This window comes from Carcharhinus amblyrhynchos, chromosome 20, assembly GCF_965287045.1.
Source record: "Carcharhinus amblyrhynchos chromosome 20, sCarAmb.v2.hapA, whole genome shotgun sequence".
Lineage (NCBI taxonomy): Eukaryota > Metazoa > Chordata > Chondrichthyes > Carcharhiniformes > Carcharhinidae > Carcharhinus > Carcharhinus amblyrhynchos.
In genome coordinates, this window is record NC_137343.1 from 9,250,085 (window position 1) to 9,271,194 (window position 21,110).

At 43.5% G+C, this 21,110-nt stretch overlaps 1 protein-coding gene across 2 annotated transcripts in view; it reads left to right on the forward strand.

Moving 5' to 3' along the window:
* pi4kab (phosphatidylinositol 4-kinase, catalytic, alpha b) overlaps positions 1-19,276 on the forward strand; it is a 177,014-nt gene extending 157,738 nt beyond the window's left edge. For both annotated transcript variants that reach the window (XM_080208072.1, XM_080208073.1), the window contains 11 exons: positions 745-815; positions 1,040-1,112; positions 1,359-1,429; positions 2,268-2,374; positions 3,620-3,724; positions 5,717-5,842; positions 7,920-8,040; positions 13,226-13,385; positions 17,710-17,799; positions 18,093-18,176; positions 18,838-19,276. In XM_080208072.1, the coding sequence (XP_080064198.1) occupies positions 745-815; positions 1,040-1,112; positions 1,359-1,429; positions 2,268-2,374; positions 3,620-3,724; positions 5,717-5,842; positions 7,920-8,040; positions 13,226-13,385; positions 17,710-17,799; positions 18,093-18,176; positions 18,838-18,889 (1,060 nt within the window). In that variant the 3' untranslated portion in view covers positions 18,890-19,276. The remainder of the gene's footprint in view (positions 1-744; positions 816-1,039; positions 1,113-1,358; positions 1,430-2,267; positions 2,375-3,619; positions 3,725-5,716; positions 5,843-7,919; positions 8,041-13,225; positions 13,386-17,709; positions 17,800-18,092; positions 18,177-18,837) is intronic.
* Positions 19,277-21,110: the final 1,834 nt, after the last annotated feature.

Consider the following 21,110-nt stretch of genomic DNA (forward strand, 5'->3'; position numbering starts at 1 on the left):
TCCAGGCATCATATTTGACCTTTCAGCATGTTCCAGCTGACCCTCTTTGTGAATTCATTGGTGTTAAGGACTGGGAAAATTTGCCTAAAGTTCCACTGGCCCACTGTGCTTCATATTGACTTGATATGATTTATTATTGTCACATGTATTGGTATACAGTGAAAAGTATTGTACAGTGATAAGTATTATACAGACAAAGCATACCTTTCATAGATAAATAACCTGGTGTTGAAAGACCACTTACTGTTCATAGATAAGGAAAGGACAGAGTGCAGAATAATGGGGGGAGACATTGGGACGTAGACTTTTACTGACGGCAGAGGGAGGGCAATGAGTGTACCTAAAAGAAATTGTCTCACTCTGCTTTACAGTTTGTTTTAGCCTTGGCGCCTGATTTGCACTGCAGTTGTGCAGGAATGCGGTGCCAAATATGCTGAAACTAGTTGTGTGAGTGCAGCGTGAGATATTCTGTCGCTGCAACTTGAGCAGCAGCAGTGGTGCAGCTTCAAAGGAGAGTTCTCCAAGAAAATATTGACAAGCGCAGAGCCTGCCCAAACAGACCTCTTAAAAATTACCTGTTGTCCCAGATCCCAACATGTTATACACTGGACTGTCTATTGCAGAAAGCATGGATCAGTAGAGATCTGATTACAGATAAATGATATTCACCAGGTCCTTATCAGAAAGAGGAATTAACCAAAAAAACAGCAGAAATACTGAGAACACTGTTTCTTATTTCTTTAGGCCATATCCTAAAGGTGACGAGAGGAAGAAGGCTTGTCTGAAGGCCTTATCCGAGGTTAAAGTCCAGCCTGGTAAGAGAAACTAACCTTTCCTCATGTTTGTTCAAGCATCTCAAAAGAGCTGTGCAGAATCAGGACTCGTTTTGTAACTGTTTCCCCCTCTTTAAGATTGGTCGTTGGAGATTTGGGAGTCTTTTACTGTAGTGGACTCAATCGTGTTCCTCATTTATTAAAATAAAGCTGTAGTAATTAAAAGGAGACCACCGAATCATTTTACTGTTCTCTTTTGGTTTCAGGTTGTTACCTTCCTAGCAATCCAGAAGCTATTGTCTTGGACATTGACTACAAGTCAGGAACACCCATGCAAAGGTACATTTGATTTGACCCTTAGGACACCAGTCAGCTACCCCACTTAAACGCTGTGGCTGACTTTTTTTTGTGTTGCATATTTGATACTTTGTGAAAATGCACTTTATTTTAATTTTGTCATTTCTCCCTAAGAGTGCTGCACTATAACCTTTACTTTTAAAATTCCAATTCCATGATGTTTAAATCTTTTGTGTAACCGTGTGTGTATGTATTTAAACGTATCTGTATTTGCTTCTTGTCACACAGTGCTGCAAAAGCTCCCTACTTGGCAAAGTTTAAAGTGAAACGATGTGGAGTCTCTGAGCTGGAAAGGGAAGGTCAGTAAAACCATTTGTTCTCTGGGCATTTCCCTTTTCACTCATTATAACGTCTGCTTACTGTAAAAATTTCTTAATGCACCCTACTTACTATGTCCAGGTGATCATGAGATAACGGAAGGGAAAGACTGTTGTATTTTCTTTACCATTAATATTTTAGAAATGGTTTTCTATCAAAGATACGACACTAAAGGTGGCCACTCAGCCATTCTTTTTTTATTCATTCATCGGATATGGGCGTCACTGGCAGGCCAGCACTTATTGATGTGGAGGTGCGGGCGTTGGACGTCCACTTACCTGACGAAGGAGCAACGTTCCAAAAGCTAGTGGCTTCTGCTACCAGATAAACCTGTTGGACTTGAACTTGGTATTGTGAGACTTCTTAAAGCATTTATTGCCCATCCCTAGCTGCCCTTGAGAAAGTGGTGGTGAGTTGTCTCCTTGAACCGCTACAGTCCATGTGCTGTGGGTTGACCCACAATGCCGTTAGGGAGGGAATTCCAGAATTTTGGCCCAGTGACCTCAGTTGCAATCGATTGGCCAGCACACACTTAGCCTAAAGGCTGACCGAGCAGGTGAGGTAACTGAGCTGCCAGTGACAGTGAGACCAACACCCCATCCAAAGGCAGCATCTTCCAACAACAGTCAAACATTTGTGCATGTGTGCTCCAAATATCTCTCAATTTGAATGCCAAAATAAATAGTTAATTGATTCTGCACCATACCAACCTTGTGTATAATTACTATGCTTTGGCCATGTGATCTAAAACCTAACAGGCAGACTTAAAGATTGAAGCAGCATGTTAATGCAATGAGGAATAATGAATATGATTTCCAGGTCTTCGTTCGTGTCCTGGCTGCACTGATGACAGTGCGGAGAGAGATGACTCGGAAAGGATTTGTTGGCAGGCTGCCATCTTCAAAGTTGGTGATGACTGCAGACAGGTAAACTTATTCACACTTCATTTAATTTCAGTAGTTACATTGCAGCACATAAATTATAATGTCAACTTAACAAGGCTGAAGTCATCCAAACAAGAACCAGTGAACATTTGGTGAGAATCTGCTGACTTTGGAGTAAAAATAATTCTTATCGAGAACTAAAGCACCTTTAACATAGATGTTCCAAAGAGCTTATTAGACAAACGTTTAACAAACAAAATTTAAAGTTTATTTATTATTGGCACAAGCAGGCTTACATTAAAACTGCAATGAAGTTACTGAGAAAATTCCCTAGTCGCCACACTCCAGTGCCTGTTCGGGTACACTGAGGGAGAATTTAGCACGGCCAGTCCATCCAACCAGCATGTCTTTCGGACTGTGGAAGGAAACCGAAGCACCCAGTTGAAACTCACACAGACACAGGGAGAACGTTCAGAGTCCACACATACAGTGACCCGAGCTGGGAATTGCACCCAGGTCCCTGGCACTGTGAAGCAGCAGTGCTAACCACTATGCCACCCACCACCCCAAGTAAGGAGATATTAGAAGGATGAGGCGATGGAAGGTTTTGAAAGCAAAGATGAGAATTTTAAAATCGAGATGTTGCCTGAAGTAATTCTCATGAAGGACCTTTGCACATCCAGAGTATAGAATAAGGCATAGCACAAATCCAAGCCTGGTCACGTAATATTCTTTAGAAAGTGACATTTAAACTCAGCGATTTGTAGTTAAGAGTTTTTTCCATCTGCCTTAAACATTTTGGAATTATCAACCATTAGAGAGTAATTTTGTTCTCTTTGTGTACATGGGTGCTGTGTTAAAGCAAAACACTGCCAAACACGGGTCAGCTACATGTTTCACCACCCTGTTGATGGGAAGGCCAGCATATTGTCCAAATAGAATAAAACCTAACTGAATGAGATAATGGCCAGTGACCACAATAACCAACAATGCACAATCCATTTTGGTGACTAAGAATACAGACATACAAACTGAGTCAAGTATCAACAGTATTATTTTTTGCACAGAAGCTACGTTTAGAAGTATGATTTTTCTAAACCCTCCCTGCATCTTTTAGTATTAACTTTCACTAGAAAAAAGTAGATCAAGTTTTCATTGTGCATAATTGTAGCAATTCAATACTGTTTTATCTGAAATGCTTTGTTAGGTTAGTTTCTAACAGTTTTAATTTTTGGTGTTGTCTGGCTTTCAGAATGTACTCACGTGTGTATGTGTGTGTGTCCACAGGATATGCTGGCGTTACAGATTATTGGTCTTTTCAAGAACATTATTCAGCTAGTTGGTCTGGATCTCTTTGTCTTTCCCTATAGAGTGGTGGCGACAGCCCCAGGGGTATGTCCTACGTGATAGAATGATACTGAAAATGTTACTGTTTAATTCCCATGATAATAAACTTATGTAGCCATATTCAATATGGTTATTCAATAATCCAGTTACGTTAATAAAAGCTCAAAGTAGAAGACAACTATACTGTTATTGTGTGAAAAGCTAACTTTGAAACATTGGCGCATTGGGCAGCATGGTGACGCGGTGGTTAGCCCTGCTGCCTCACAGAGCCAGCGACCTGGCTTCAATTCCAGCCTTGGTAACTGGGTGGAGTTTGCATGTTCTCTCCGTGTCTGCATGGGTTTCCTTCAGGTGTTCCGGTTTCCTCCCACAGGCCAAAGATGTGCAAGTTAGGAGGATTGGCCATGCTGAATTGCTCCTTAATGTCAGGGAGATAATCAGGATAAATACACGAAGTTATGGGGATAGGGCCTGGGTAGGATTGTTGTCTCTGCAGGCCTAATGGGCCGAATGGCCTCTTTCTACACCATAAGGATTCTATGATCATAAAGTTACATAATCGTGGATTTGATAAAGCATAAAATCAAGAAACAATCATACCTCAGTAGTAAAGTTTATTTATTAGTCACAATTAAGGTTTATGTTAACACTGCACTGCAGCTACTGTGAAATTACTCTAGTTGCCACAGCCCTGAGCCTGTTCAGGTTAATACACCTAACCAGCATGTCTTTCAGACTGTGGGAGGAAATCGGAGCACCCGGAGGAAACCCAGGTAGACATGGGGAGAATGTGCAAACTCTGCACAGACAGTGATTCAAGCCGGGAATCGAATCCAGGTCCCTGGCGCTGTGAAGCTAGTAGTCATGATGTGGATATGCCGGCGTTGGACTGGGGTAAACACAGTAAAAACAACACCAGGTTTAAGTCCAACCGATTTATTTGATAGTAAACTCACTAGCTTTTGAGGTTTCCCTCTTCCTCAATCCTCAGGTCCCATTCACCTGAGGAAGAGGGAAACCTCGAAAGCTAGTGAGTTTACTATCAAATAAATCGGTTGGACTTAAACCTGGTGTTGTCAGACTTTTTGCTGTGAAGCAGCAGTGCTCACCAATGTGCCACCCCTAGGTTATCTCTTAAATCTAGCCTAAATTTCACCAAATTGGGAGTTCTTTTCAACATTAGAACCTGTGCTTAAAATAGTTTAGCTTTTTTTTGCAAGCATACTTCCTTTTCAACAATTTGCTTGCACCAATGTATTGTGATTCACAATGGAAGTTAGGATCCCTGTGGTCCTAGAGTGTGCAACAATAATGGACAGTCATGTCTGTCACACAGCCATTGTTTGATTCCCGATATATTAGGCAGGTGAATGAGACTGGCTGCTGATAACAAGTATTTGTAAAAGCCAACCCCATAGTATTTATTATAATAGAAACAGAAAACACTGGATCAACTCGGCAGATCTGTCAGCAACTGTGGGGAGAGAATGTTTCAACGCAGCATTGAAGAAGGTGATAGATTATAGAGTTGGAGAGTGGGGTGGAAGAGATGGGGCAACAAAATAGAAGGTCAGGCTTAGGTCGGAGCTGAGGAGCGGTTGACAAAGATTTCATGGTCACAAGACCAAGGGAGTATTAATGGTAGCATTGTGGAATAAAGAAGGTGCTGATAGTGGCATAAAGGTAAGATAGCAAAATGTGTTAATAAGAACAAAGGTCAGCGCTGTGTGCAAACAAAATTGAAGGACAAGTGGCAGATAACCCTGTGGGGAAAGGGGGCGGCGTTGAGGGGTGTTTACATTGAGACAAAGCATGGAGAGAAAAAACATAGAGATTAAGAGGGAGAGGAAAGTTACCTGTCTTAAGTAGTCGAACGCATTGTTGTGTTCAGAAAGCTATAATGTGCCTAATCGGAAGTGGAAGCGTTTACCGTTGAGATTACTATCAACTTGTATAAATGACCATACAGGAATGGAGTTCTTAGGTGGGTGTTCATTGGAAGCAGATTTTAAGTTTGATGGCGGTTTAATTTTTCAGTGTGGAGTTATTGAATGCATCCCTGACTGCAAGTCACGTGATCAGCTGGGCCGGCAGACGGATTTTGGGATGTATGATTACTTCAGGAACCAGTATGGAGACGAATCAACTTTAGCATTCCAGAAGGTAAATATGTTGGTTGTAAATTGGGAGGAGGAAACTATTACGATTGATTGTTGCACAGAAACATATGTTCTTTTCTCTAAGGAGAAGGTCAAGGGAGTGACATAATAGAGTTCTGTAAACATATGAACGGGCTCAATAGGATAGATGTAGAGATGCTTCCATTTGTGGGAGAGTCTAATGTTGGGACACACAAATATAAGGTATTGATTAACAAACCCAATAAGGAATTCAGGGAAAAACTTCTTTACTCAGAGAATGATGAGAAGGTGAAACTTGCTACCATAAAATTTAGTCGTAGTGAGTAATATGCATTTGATGGGAAGCTTGATGAAGTAGGGTCAGAGGGGACTTGAGTGGAGTATAAACACTGACATGGACCTGTTGAACCAAATGGCCTGTATCTACTGTAAATTCTTTCAATATGACGACACTGAGAGTTCATAGCTCTCTGTAAAGGATCTGTGTGGGCAGCAAAATGGTTAGCAGTGCTGCCTCACAGCAGTAGGGACCTGGGTTCAATTCCAGTCTCAGGTGACTGAGTCTCGATAAGAAGCTACTTGGAGAGTCAGTGCAGACTTGATATGCTTTCCTGATGAAGGAGCAGCACTCCGAAAGCTCGTGATTCCAAATAAACTTGTTGGATTTTAACCTGGCGTTGCAAGACTTCTTACTGTGCCCACCCCAGTCCAACTCCCAGCATCTCTACATCATCTCCCTCTTTTCCCACACCTAGTGGTGCACAAAGGTAGATTTTCATCTGTTAGTGAGTTTTCCTGGAATAGGCTGCTAACTGTCACTAGAGCCTTATAGGTTGAGGAGTGCCATTCTGCATCAAGCATTGACAACCTAGAATCCTCCTTGTTCTTCCCACCTGCCGCTGGCATGTAGGAAGGATTGTGCAGGTTGATGCACACCTTCCTTGGCCATCAAGTCCTGGGGTGGGACTCGAATCAAGCTTGTGGCTCAGAGATAGGAACACTATCCTGTATGCCACAAGACCTCCCCAACGCAAGTATATTTTGTCTTAAATATGGAGACCAAACTGCACACAATACTCCAGATGCGTTCTTACCAAAACCCTGTACAATTTGGCAATGCCTTCCAAACCCTCTGCTCTCTACCACCTAGAAGGACAAAGGTCATGCATATTTGAGAACATCATAACCTGCACGTTTCCTGTAAGCCACTCACCAGTCTAACTTGGAACTATATCACTGTTCCTTCAGTATCACTGGAGCAAAATCCTGGAACTCCTTTCCCAACGACCCTCTCAGTGTATCTACACCTCAGGGGCAGCGGCAGTTCAATGAGGCAGCTCACCACCACCTTCTCAAGAGTGATTGGGAGTTGGCAATGAATGCTGACCAAGCTGGTGACACCCACATCCCATCAACAAATAAAACATCAACAGAGTCACCTGCATTGGGAAAATAAGAGATTCAAAAATGAATTGGAGGGGAGAAGAAGAGAAAGATTGAATTTTGGGTGTAGATATATCTAATTTAATGCATATTTTGATAATTAGACACAGAAGGAAAACCTGATATGGCAAAATGTTCCAGTAATGTTCAAAGTCAATAGAATTAATTTATAAGTCAGGTACAGAAAATGGATGGAGCTATATTTCGAAAGCCCTGGGGTACATTCAATAAAAGTTGAATAAGTCTGGTGTGATTAGTTCTTGGACCTCACTCTACACTCTGTGGAGCATTGCAAGTCAATGAAAATTGACTGCTGGATAGACTGCTGGAGGGGGCAAACTTAGTCCTGCAACTGAGGTTTTCTGTCTGCTAACATTCACACACACACACACACACACACACACACACACACACACCCCCCCCCCCCCCCCCCCCCCCCCCCCCCGCAAAAGCCAAAAATGCACATCCCTGCTCTCAAGAATTTCAGTCTTGGTGCACCCAGCTTAACCAGGTGCTCAGTGAATATTATAAGCGAAAGAGTTGTTATATTTACCAAGAACCGTAGTCAAGGTGATCTTTTATAGGGAAGGAAGGCTAGTCTTATTAATAAACTAGGACTATGTTCATTGATCACCTGTTTTTTGTCTTTCTTGAAGGCACGGTATAATTTTATCCGCAGCATGGCTGCATACAGTCTCCTTCTCTTCTTGCTGCAAATCAAAGACCGACACAACGGGAACATCATGCTGGACAAGAAAGGTCATCTCATCCACATAGGTCAGTGCTCATCATGAAGAAAATCTCTTCAGCATCAAATGACAAGATGGTTGATTTTTTTTTCTTGTGTCGCTATCAAATCACCAAAGCCAGTTTCATTTCCATCTGATTCCATTGGTGCTGTTGCACATATTTCTACGTAAGTTTATTAATGTTACAAGAAAGCTTACATTAACACTACAATAAAGTTACTGTGAAAATTCCCTAGTCGCCACACTCCGCGCCTGTTTGGGCACATCGAGGGGGAATTTAGCATGGCCAATGCACCCTAATCAGCAAAGCTTTTGGACTGTGGCAGGAAACCAGAGCACCTGGGGGAAACCCACACAAACACAGGGAGAACATGCAGACTCTGCTTAGATGGTAACCCAAGCTGAAAATCAAACCCACGATCCCTGGCGCTGTGAGACAGCAGTGCTAACCATTGGGCCGATGTGCCACTTTCCATTTGGAGTCTACAGTCTTTCTGTGTGCTGGATTTTTTTAAGCCAATTTTCACTCAGTTGCTGCTAACAAAATCTGAAACTGAATGTAAAAGCAAATGGGAAATCCCTGGAGAGAAAAAAAAATGTCATTGATACTCACAGACAAGTGCCCTAACAATGCCCTGTAATAATTGGGGATGAAAAGAGGCAAGTAATATACAAAAGCACCAAACGTACGCCTCGGTTTTCTTAAGAACTTGCATCTTACCACACGAAGACTAAATTGATGATCAGCAAGTTTGTCACTTGTTAAATTCAATTTAGTGTTTGTTTCTGGGTTGAGTGGGGTTACATTTTAGGGACACAAATGCAGAACATACAAATGGAGCATTTATCCTTAGTAACCATTGTCAGCCTTTGATGTCCAGAGCTGAGGTTAAGCTACAATTTAAATACTCTGCACTGTATTTGTCCCCATTTTACAGAGTGGGGATTTTCTGGTCTCACCCACTATGATTACTTTGACAAGGTACCTCACAAGAGGTTATTGCAGAAGGTTAGGGGACATGGAGTTGGGGGTAGGGTGTTAGCGTGGATAGAGGATCGGTTGTCAAATAGGAGGCAGAGAGGGGGGGTCAATGGGTGCTATTCGGATTGGCGGTTGGTGACTATTGGAGTGCCCCAGGGGTCGGTGCTGGAGCCTCAGCTATTTACCATTTATATAGATGATCTGGAGGAGGGAACCGAGTGTATGGTGTCGAAATTTGCTGATGACACCAACATTGGTGGAACGGCAAATTGCGCGGAGGGTGTGGAGAGTCTGCAGAAGGATCTAGATAGGCTGGGCGAATGGGCCAGGAACTGGCAAATGGAATTTAATGTTGGCAAGTGCGAGGTGGTCCACTTTGGTAGGAATAATGGTAGGAAGGATTATTACTTACGTGGCGAAAAACTGCAGCAGGCGACGGTGCAGAGGGACCTCGGGGTCCTTGTGCATGAGTCGCAAAAACCCAGCTTGCAGGTGCAGCAGGTGGTCAGGAAGGCGAATGGGATGCTGGCCTTCATAGCGAGGGGGATTGAATATAAAAGTAGGGAGGTCTTGCTGCAGCTGTATAGGGCATTGGTGAGGCCGCAGCTGGAGTACTGTGTGCAGTTTTGGGCGCCGTACTTACGCAAGGATATTTTGGCCTTGGAGGGAGTGCAGAGGAGGTTTACTAGGCTGATGCTGGAGTTGAGGGGTTTGAGCTATGAGGAGAGGCTGAATAAACTAGGCTTGTACTCGTTAGAGTTTAGAAGAATGAGGGGAGATCTCATTGAGACGTATAAGATGATGAATGGGATGGATAGGATAGAGGTGGAGAGAATCTTCCCGCTCAGAAAGGACAGTAGGACTAGGGGGCACAGCCTCAAGATAAAGGGGGGGTGGTTTAGAACGGAGTTGAGGAAGAACTTCTTCACTCAAAGGGTGGTGAATCTCTGGAATTCTCTGCCCGTTGAAGTGGTGGAGGCTGCCTCGCTAAATATTTTTAAGACGCGGGTTGGTGGGTTTTTGATAAGAGAGGAGATTAAGGGTTATGGGGAGAGGGCGGGAATGTGGAACTGAGCCACGACAGATCAGCCATGATCTTATTGAATGGCGGGGCAGGCTCGAAGGGCTAGATGGCCTACTCCTGCTCCTATTTCTTATGTTCTTATGTTCTTATTACTGCATAGGGCCAGTGATTGTCCTTAGTATTCTTACATCTACGAAGATGGAGCAAATCAAATCCATTGAGAATGGGGATGGCTTATGGATGATGGTTAGCACTGCTGCCTCTCAGCACCAACGACCTGGTTCAATTCCAGCCTTGGGTGACTGTGTGGAGTCTGTTCGTTCTCCCCCGTGTCTGCGTGAGTTTCCTCTGGGTGCTCCGGTTTCCTCCCACACTCCAAAGATGTGCCAGTTAGGTGGATTGGCCATGTTAAAAATTACTTCTTAGTCTCAAAATGTATAGGCTAGTGGGATTAGCAGGGAAAATACATAGGGTTACGGGGATAGGACCTAGGTAACATAAAAAGGTGGGTCAGTGCAGATTCGATGGGCTGAATGGACTCTTACACTGTTGATATTTTATATGATTCATATTATGCACTTTTGCAATGGCGAAAGAGACTAATCTGTGAGAGGAAGGTTCAGAAGAAGATTAATAAGAAGTGGTGGAGGCTACCTCGCTAAATATTTTTAAGACGCGGGTTGATGGGTTTTTGATAAGAGAGGGGATTAAGGGTTATGGGGAGAGGGCGGGAAAGTGGAACTGAACCACGACAGATCAGCCATGATCTTATTGAATGGCGGGGCAGGCTCGAAGGGCTAGATGGCCTACTCCTGCTCCTATTTCTAATGTTCTTATGTTCTTATATATTACACCTGACAAGTTATAATAATGAGAAAAAAAATTGATCAGGCTTGGAGGTATTTACCCCAGGAAAGATGAGACTGAGCAGTGACCTGATAGAGGCCTTTAAAAATACTAAAATAATACACTTGGAGAATAATAGAATCCTACAGTGCAGGAGGAGGCCATTTGGCCCATCGAATCTGCACCGACCACAATCCCATCTAGCTATTTATCCTGCTAATCTGCCTGACACAATGGGGCATAAATTACATGGCCAATTCACCTAATCTTTGGACTGTGGGAGGAAACCGGAGCAACCGGAGGAAACCCACGCAGACATGGGGAGAATGTGCAAACTGCACACAGAGGGTAACCCAAGCCAGGAATTGAACCCACGTCCCTGATGCTGTGAGAAGATGTGTCCATGCTGGGACGCCAAATCACAGGACCATCATAGTCATTATTAAATCCATAGTTTTAAAGCTGCAGGAATGCTTTAATTGTAACATTGGTAGTTGTCTTTATTTGCTTTCTATTGCCGTACTGGTATAATCAGTCCATTGAAAAGCCACTTCTGGCTACTCCCAGCCAGTGGTTGAGCAGTGGTTGTGAACAGTATTTGTGCTGAATTCCTCAGCAATGATAATTCTCCAGGGGAAGGGGTGTGTGTGAGGGAATTAATGACGTTATGGAGCAGTGTCATGAGTCATCCTTTGCCTCACAGCCATAAATCTGAGCCTGACACATTAATATATAATGTGAACAGTTGGGATCCCAGGGCAGATCCCTGCCATACCCCTGTAATCACTGCCTGTCAATCAAAAAAAGAGCCATTTATGCCAACTCCTTGCTCCCTATCTGCTAACCAGCTTTCTATCCATCTCAAGACATTATCTACAATCCCATGCGCTTTAATTTTACATAGTAGTCTGCTATGCGAGACCTTGTCAAAAGCCTTCTGAAAGCCTAAATTAAGCACATCCACCGGTTCGCCTTGCTCAATTCTCCTTGTGCAGGAATCTCAAGGAGTTGGTTTGCAGGTGCATCAGGTAATTAAGCAGGCAAACGGAATGTTGTCCTTCATTGCTAGAGGGATAGAGTTTAAAAACAGTGAGGTTATTTTGCAGCTGTGTATAAGGTGCTGGTGAGGCCACACCTGGAGCACTGTGTACAGTTTTGGTCTCCTTATTTGAGGAAGGATATACTGGCACTGGAGGGAGTGCAGAGGAGATTCACTTGGTTGATTCTGGAGGTGAGCGGGTTGGCTCAAGAGGAAAGACTGAGTAGACTGGGGCTATACTCTTTGGAATTCAGAAGAATAAGGGGAGATCTTATAGGAACATATAAAATTATGAAGGGAATAGAAAATGTGAAGCAGAGAGGTTGTTTCCACTGGCAGGTGAAACTAGAATTAGGAGGCATGGCCTCAAAATAGGGAGGAGTAGATTTAGGACTGAGTTGAGGAGAAACTTCTTCACACAAAGGGTTGTGAATCAGTGGAATTCCCTGTCCAGTGAAGCAGTTGAGGCTACCCCATTGAATGTTTTTAGGGCAAGGATAGGTAAATTTTTGAACAATAAAGGAATTAAGGGTTATGGTGAGCTGGCAGGTAAGTGGAGCTGAGTCCACAAAAAGATTAGCCATGATCTTATTTAATGACAGAGCAGGCTTGAGGGACCAGATGGCCTACTCCTCCTTCTAGTTCTTATGTTCTTAGGTTCAACTCTACTAATTACATCCTCAAAAGAACTCCAATAGATTTGTCAAGCATGATTTCCCCACGTTGACTTTGTCTGATTATACCTCTGCTTTCCAAATGTTGAACTATGAAATCCTTGATAATGGACCCTAGTACTGACATCAGGCTGATTGGTCTATAGTTCCCTGTTTTCTCTTAGCTTCCTTTTTGAATAGTGGGCTTACATTAGCTACCCTTCAATCTGTAGGAACCAGTCCAGAATACAAACAATTTTGAAAAGTGACCACCAGTGGATCTACGATTTCCAGGGCCACTTCCTTAAGTACTCTGGGCTGAAAATAATCAGGCCTGGAGATTTATCCACCTTCAATCCCATCAATTTTCCCAAAACCATTTCTTTAGTAATGCTGATTTCCTTCAGCTCGTCACTAAAACATGTTTCTCTCAGAAGGTCGGTACATTATACATGTCTTCCTTGGGTTGAGAGTACACAGCTATGTCAGGTAAATAACAGCTGAGCTCTTGTGGATTTAGCCTGGTCTGGAACATCCTTAATGATAACAGATTTCAATATTATTCTGATACCTGGGTAGCTAAAACTGATTTACTGTAATGAGCTGATATTTATCTTGGAGGGAGTCCTGATGACTGTTGAGATAATTGAGCCGTGCTGGTTTTTGCAGATTTTGGTTTTATGTTTGAGAGCTCGCCTGGTGGCAATCTTGGCTGGGAGCCTGACATCAAGCTAACCGATGAGATGGTGATGATCATGGGAGGGAAGATGGAGGCCACGCCCTTTAAATGGTTCATGGAGATGTGTGTGAAGGGATACTTAGCAGTCAGGTAAGAAACCCTATACATACACTTAATATTACCTGGTTTACGCTGGATACATTGGAACACCACCACCTGGATGTTCCTCTCCAAACCTGACCATCCTAACTTGTGTATATCGGCCGTTCCTTCACTGTCACTGGGTCAAAATCCTGGAACTCCATCCCTAACAAATACTGAGTTGCATCTACACCACATGGACTGCAGCGGTTCAAGAAGGTGGCCCACCCCTCCTTAAGGGCAATTAGGGATGGGCAATAAATGCTGGCCTTGACAGCAAAGCCCACATTGCTTGAGTTCATGTTTTGTGAGGAGAGTTTTTAGATTTTCGAGAACCATGGTTCCATTTAAATAGTTGGCAATATTCAAAAGAAAAATCCCCTCCATTACAAAGACATTAGCCATTCTTGTGTACTGCATTGCAGATAAGCCAGATCAATTTAACAGGATTGGCCTCTGCAATATGATGCTGATGCAGATATCCAGACGTGTACATGTCTGCAAGTTGCCAATTTGGTTAGAGAGTTGGAAACTAGAAAAAATGAATTGAAGAGTCGGTGGAGCGGTTAGGAGAATTATTTTTCCTGTCCCACCAGAATCAATGGGAGAAGTTGAATTCAGAGTAGCGTTTAAAAAGAAAGCGGATAAATATTTAGTAGAATCCCTGAAGTGCGGAAAGAGGTCATCCGGCTGATCGAATATGCCTCGAATCTTTGAAAGAGCATCCTCCCCTGCCCTTTCCCTGTAACTCTGTGCATTTAGCATGGCCAAGCCATCTGTGAGTGTCCCGTGAGATGAACACAGAATCACAGAATGACTGTAACACCAGACACCATTCAGCCCATCATATCTGCACTGGCTCTCTACAGGAACAATTTACCTGGTGGTAATCCTTGGGCTTCTCAATATAGTCCTACACATTGTCCATGTTCACATAATAATCCAGTTCCATTCCAAAAGTCTCCATTAGGCAGCGTGGTAGCACCGTGGTTAGCACTGCTGCTTCACAGTTCCAGGGACCTGGGTCCAATTCCCGGCTCGGGTCACTGTCTGTGTGGAGTTTGCACATTCTCCTCCGGGTGCTGTGGTTTCCTCTCACAGTCCAAAGATGTGCGGGTTAGGTTGATTGGCCATGTTAAAATTGTCCCTTCGTGTCCTGGGATGTGTAGGTTAGAGGGGTAAGGAGATAGGGCCTGGGTGGGATTGTGGTGGGTGCAGACTCGATGGGCCAAAGGGCCTGTTTCTGCACTGTAGGGATTCTATGTTCTATGAATATTCCTCCAGCACTCTCTCAGGCAGAGCATTACAGATCCCAAACACTCGCTGCATGAAAAGATTTTCCTCATGGTGGCACAGGGGTTAGCAGTGCTGCCTTGCAGCTGCTGGAGCCTGGATTATATTCTTGGCTTGGGTCACTGTGTAGAGTTTGCACATTCTCCCTGTGCCTGTGTGGGTTTCCTCCGGGTGCTCCAGTTTCCTCCCACACTCCAAAGATGTGCGGGTTGGGTGCATTGGCCATACCAAATTACCGCATAGTGTCCCAGGATGTGTAAATCAGATAGGTTAGTGGGGTAAAGATGTGGGATTTCAGGGATGGGGCCTGGATGGGATTGTGGTTGGTGCAGGCTCAATGGGCTGAATGGCCTCCTTCTGCACTGTAGGGATTATATCGTTTCATGTCCCCACTGATTATTTTGCCAATTACTTTAAATCTGTGTCCTTTCAATCTCCACACTTTCATAAGTCACAAAATCTCTACAGTGCAGAAGGATGCCATTCGGCCCGTCAACAACAATTCCACCCAAGGCCAACCCTGCAACCCAATGTATTTACGCTGCTAATCCCCCTGACACTTAGGGGCAATTTATCATAGCCAATCAACCTAATCTGCACATCTTTGGTCTGTGGGAGGAAACCGGAGCACCCAGAGGATGCCCAATCAGACACGGGGAAAATGTGTAAACTCCACGCAGATTGCTACCCAAGGCTGGAATCGAACCCAGGTTGGCACTGAAGCAGCAGCACTAATCGCCAAATTTTAAAAATAAGTAAATGTAACGGGCAGAGGGATAGGTCTGTGGAATGGACTGAGCGAGTGAGTGAGCAATGCTTTCAATGAGAGGCCACGGGGACAGTGGGCTGAAGAGCTTCTCTCTGCGCTGTAAGATTCTGATTCTACTGATAAAGGTTCTGCCACCTGGTGACACACTGCTTGTGATTCATAAATGAACTGGGTGTGAATTATAAATCTCTATTCTATGTTAGGAAACTTTCTTGTTCTAACATGTGAATGCCTTGGTGTATATATATCTTTGCGGTTTCAAGCTGAACTGTGTCACCCTTCTAGGATTACTGGGTGTTTGCCTGATAGCGCAGCATGTTTGGACAAGGTACAGCTAACCTTTACGGATTAGAAGCAGTTCCTTGCACTGTGGATTAATCAGTCTCAGCTGAAGAGCTGGCGAGGGTGATCTCATTCACTCGTTGCCTCAGGCGCCTGATGGGCAAAACTGTTTGAGTTACCACTTCACGAATGAAGAGTTAATCCTGACGCCCAGGGAATTATGCCCAAGAGGTGTCTTCATTGTCAGGTAGAAACAGAGATGTTCCCATTTATGGGGAGAGTCTACAACTAGGAGCCAGAAATACAAGATCGAATCGTAGAATAGAATCGCTGCACTGCAGAAGGAGGCCACTCGAGCCTACACTGGCTGTCCAACAGAGCATCTTACTCAGGCCCACCACCCTGTCTTATCCTTGTAACCCCGCACATTTACCGTGGTCAATCCACCTAACCTGCACATCTTTGGACAGTGGGTGGAAACTCACATGCAGTGGTCACTGATCAATCCAATTAGGAAACGTGGAGAAGTTTCTATAATCAGAGAGTGCTTAGAATGTAGAATTCTCTCTGCCACATGCAACAATTGAAGCAGGTAGCATTGGTGTCTTCAAAGTGAAATACATGAGGGAGAACGGAATAGGATATGCAGATAGGGTTAGGTGAAGTAGAATATGAGGAGGCTTATTCAAACAAAAGAAAAAGGAACCAAATTAGCCTCTAGAACTCGCCTGCCACATTCCTGCCTGCTCCCCATAACCCTCAACTGCCTTGTCGATCAAAAATCCACCACAGTCTTGAATATATTCGATGAGCTTGGTACATTGGGAGACCATGCAGACGCTACGAGAATGGATGAATGAACACCACTCAACAGTCACCAGGCAAGTATATTTTCTTCCTGTTAGAGAACTCTTCAGTGGTCATGGGCATTCAGCCTCTGACCTTTGGGTAAGAGTTCCCCAAGGCAGCTCCCATGCCACACGACAATGCAAAGTTGCTGAACAGAAACTGATGGCCAAGTTCAGCACGTGTGCAGTCTCAACCGGGATCTTGGATTCATGTCACACTACCTGTAACCCCCACGACTTGCCTGGGCTTGCAAAGTCTCACTAACTGTCTTGGCTGGAGACAATACACATCTCTTTAGCCTGCACTTAACCTCTCTCCACTCACATTGTCTGTACCTTTAAGACTTGATTACCTGTAAAGACTCGCATTCCAACCATTATTTTGTAAATTGAGTTTGTGTCTTTATATGCTCCGTTTGTGAACTGAAATCCCACTCATCTGATGAAGGAGCAGCGCTCCAAAAGCTAGTGGCTTGTGCTACCAAATAAACCTGTTTGACTTTAACCTGGTGTTGTGAGACTTCTTACTGGTTTTACCCCAGTCCAACGCCGGCATCTCCACATCATATATTCAATGACCCAACCTTCACTGCTGTCTGGGGAAGAGAATTCCAAACACTAATGGCCCTCTGAGAGAAGACATTCCTCCTCACTCCCATCTTAACTGGGAGGCCCCTTATTTTGAAGCTTTGCCCTCCCTTAGTTCTAGATTTCCCACAAGGGAAACATCATCTCAACATCTCTACCATATCCAGTTCCCCAAAATCCTGTGTTTCAAAAAGGTCACCTCTCATCCTTCTAAACTCCAATGTGTTTCGGCCCAATCTGCTCAGATGGAGTGTAAACATCCACATGGATCAGATGGGTTGAATGGCCTGTTTCTGCATTGATAATTTCAATGTAACATTTAAGAAGCCAAAGCATTTGAAAAAGGAAGAGGAAATTAGATGGTAAATGATATATGGAGGAATTAACCTGCTGTCAGTCCCAGTTAATGCTGAAATCGATTTAGTTTAGGAAACCATTTAATTAGGAAGAAAGCTGTGAAACAGGACTTGTGTTCCCACTTGGTTTATTTTGTTGATGTTTAATGTGTGAACCACTTGGGCCTCTGGTGACTATTAATGTTCTCATTCTTAAGGCCTTACATGGATGCAGTGGTATCACTTGTCACACTCATGTTGGATACTGGACTTCCTTGTTTCCGAGGACAGACTATCAAGCTTCTGAAGTAAGAGCTTCAAATTTTGGTTGTACGTGTTTGATATAATTTAAACCTATCAGATTTTGGAGCTTGCAAGTATCTTTAAAATTCCCTTAACCTTTGTCAAAAAGATATTAATCCTATTGTATAACTTCAGTGAGAAAACAGTCCATTTGAATCTGTGCATTCAGTCTATGTTTGGCTCACACTATTTTTAAGTTACACATTTAACACTTTGTCGTAATTCGAGGTGCCAGCTGTTCCAGTGCCCAGAATGGAAGTTTTGAGATTTTTATTTGCGTTTTCCTCCTGTGATTCAGGCAAAGGTTCAACCCGAATGTTAGCGAGAGAGAGGCAGCAAACTTCATCATGAAAGTCATTCAGAACTGCTTCCTGAGCAACAGGTAGGCGATTTTTGTTTCCCATTCCTGAGATTCTTTTCTCTCTTGTGCAGTATTGGGCCGGTTACGTCTGGGTCTGGTTTGCTTGATTCCTCCCACAATCTTTCAGTGGGAGAAGCACGTGGCTCTGTACATTCACTATTAATCATGGAGTATGCCATACCCTTCCTCCAGGATAAGGGAAAGTGAATAAGTTGCCTTGAGCTGTATTCAGCAGGCTTCTGGATTGGAATCGGTAATCCTGGACAACACGGTAGCACAATGGTTAGCACTGCTGCCTCACAGTGCCAGGGACCCAGGTTCGATTCCAGCCTTCAGTGACTGTCTGTGTGGCATCTGCACATTCTCCCCATGTCTGCGTGAGTTCCATCCGGGTGCTCCGGTTTCCTCCCACAGTCCAAAGCTGTGCCCGTTAGGTGGATTGGCCGTACTAAATTTCCCCTTAGTGTCCCAAAATTTGTAGGTTAGGCGGATTAACGGGGGCAAATACATGGGGTTACAGGGCTGGGGTGGGCTGTTCTTTGGGAAAGTCAGTGCAGAGCCGATGGGCCATGTGGTGTCCGCTTGCACTGTAAGGATTCTATGATGAAGGAAAAATAGATGCAAGATATCTGTAAAGAAGGCAAAACGTGCATTGACTGAAATGTTGTCAATTACTTTTCAGGAGTAAGACATACGACATGATTCAGTACTACCAGAACCAGATCCCTTACTGATGACGAACTTGAACCTCCCCTGTTGCTTCCTGAAGATAAGAAAGTGTGTCCATGCTGTTATCACTACTGTATAATTCTTGCACTTTTTAGCCTCAGTTTGTGTTAGCTGTCTTTAACGGCTGTATCTTAAACTGTACTTTGGGGACCTCACAACAATCACTTGTTACAAAAAGGATATTCAATCACTCTTTGCGATTAGAGAACATAGAATATGTGTCAAATCATAGCTGAAGCATTAATTGCACTATTTGTGTTTTGTCTGTGATGTTAGGATGATGAAATTGAAATGTTAAAGTTGTATGTGGAGATATTATTTTTCTGTAGTGTATGTAAATGTGCTATACAGATATGTTAAATCTATAATGTGAATAAAGTAGTTGAATTGGTTTGGTGTTGCGTGATGCCTTCAGTTTGTGGCCCTTTTCCAGAGAGGACAGTGAGTCAGTTTAACATACCAGCAATCGGTTAAAAAACCAAAGGGGTGGGGTATGAGGATCATTTTAGTTACTCAGCAAGTTATGCTGTGGAATGCATGGCGCGCAAACAGAACGCTTAGAATTTCCAAAAAGGAGTTGGATCTCTGGAAAGGAGCAACCTCCAGGGCTTTGGGGAAATGTTTGCACATTCTCCCTGTGTCTGCATGGGTTTCCTCTGGGTGCTCTGGTTTCCTCCCACAGTTGGAAAGACATGCTGGTTAGGTGCATTGACTGGAACAGGCGACAAGGAAAATTTCACAGTAACGTCATTGCAACGTTAATGTAAGCCTTATTTGTGACAAATAAATAAACCTTAAACTTTACTCAATGAATCTCTTTCGAAAAGACTACCATAATATTTTGTGATTACCTGATCCCAGCCTTTGCTAGGAACCTGCATTGCAGAGAAGCACAAATCAATTGAACCATCAACTTCCTATCACAAGAGCTCAATTTAGTTGCGTTTGAACCTGAAGAGTTAAACCCAGGTTTGAAAAGCATTCATTCCAGGATTGCAGTTTTCTTGTTAAACTGCTTTTATTTTTGATTCTGTTGGCACGCTACATCAAAAAGAGATAGTGATCTTGAAATGGATCTTTTGCTTTTTACTCCCTTGATCAGGTACGGAGACAGATCCTGGTTTCGAGCCCGACTTGCGTGCGGATGGGGGGAGAAAGCAAAGTGGGGATGGGGCAGAGATGCGAAGAGAGCTGGAGGCGTGTATCTGTCAAAACTGTTCAGTTGCAGTCGATCGTAGCTGGAGGGTAAAGAACTGTGTTGATTCTCCCAGAAGAAGAAGCAGAGGTTTCACATAATTGTTCAGACACGATCAGGAGACATAATTACCATGGTCTAGTTCTCTAATGAGTCACCTTCCCCTTTGTCATGCTCTTCAACGCCTATTGTCCTAATTATGAGCTTTGCTGTAATAACATAATCGACCTGTGTTCTCTGAAAAAGTGTCAATAATGAGTCCCATCAGCCAACTAAAGCTTAAAACGCAATCATTAAAGCTTTTATGCCAACTTAATATTTATTAGAACAGGTTTTCCCTGACGCTATCAGAGCTTTGCATGTGCTAATATTTACCAAAAGTAGCTGATTGCTTGCTCTGAGTCAGTTTATTTATTTATTTATTTGAGTCAGAGCAAGCAACAAATAATTATTTATGAAACCAAAAGAGAAAATGCTGGAAAATCTCAGCAGGTCTGGCAGCATTTGCACGGAGAGGAACGAGCTGATGTTTCGAGTCCAGACGACACTTTCTTTCCTTATAGATGCTGCCAAACTTGCTGAGATTTTCCAACATTTTCTCTTTTGGTTTCAGATTCCAGCATCCGCAGTAACTTGCTTTTATCTAGTCTTTAAAAATAATTAATTATGTAATTTACACTGACATTTAATAACTTTCCAATCATAGAAAAGGTAAAATTTTGGAATGTTTTCCTTAAAAGTTTGTTTGAGGCTGGGGGTCTCTATATTTACTCGTGTTAACTCCCAGCTATGGGGACTTACCACTGACAGTCCGATCCCAGGGCAGAACCCAGCTCAACAGATCCAAACTGGATGGGCAAAGTCACAGGACAGGTCATGGGCAGCTTGGTGGCACAGTGGTTAGCACTGCTGCCTCACAGTGCCAGGGACCCAGGTTCGTTTCCTGGCTTGGGTCACTGTCTGCCGAATCTGCACCTTCTCCTTGTGCCTGCGTGGGTTTCCTCCGGGTGCTCTGGTTCCTCCCACAGTGC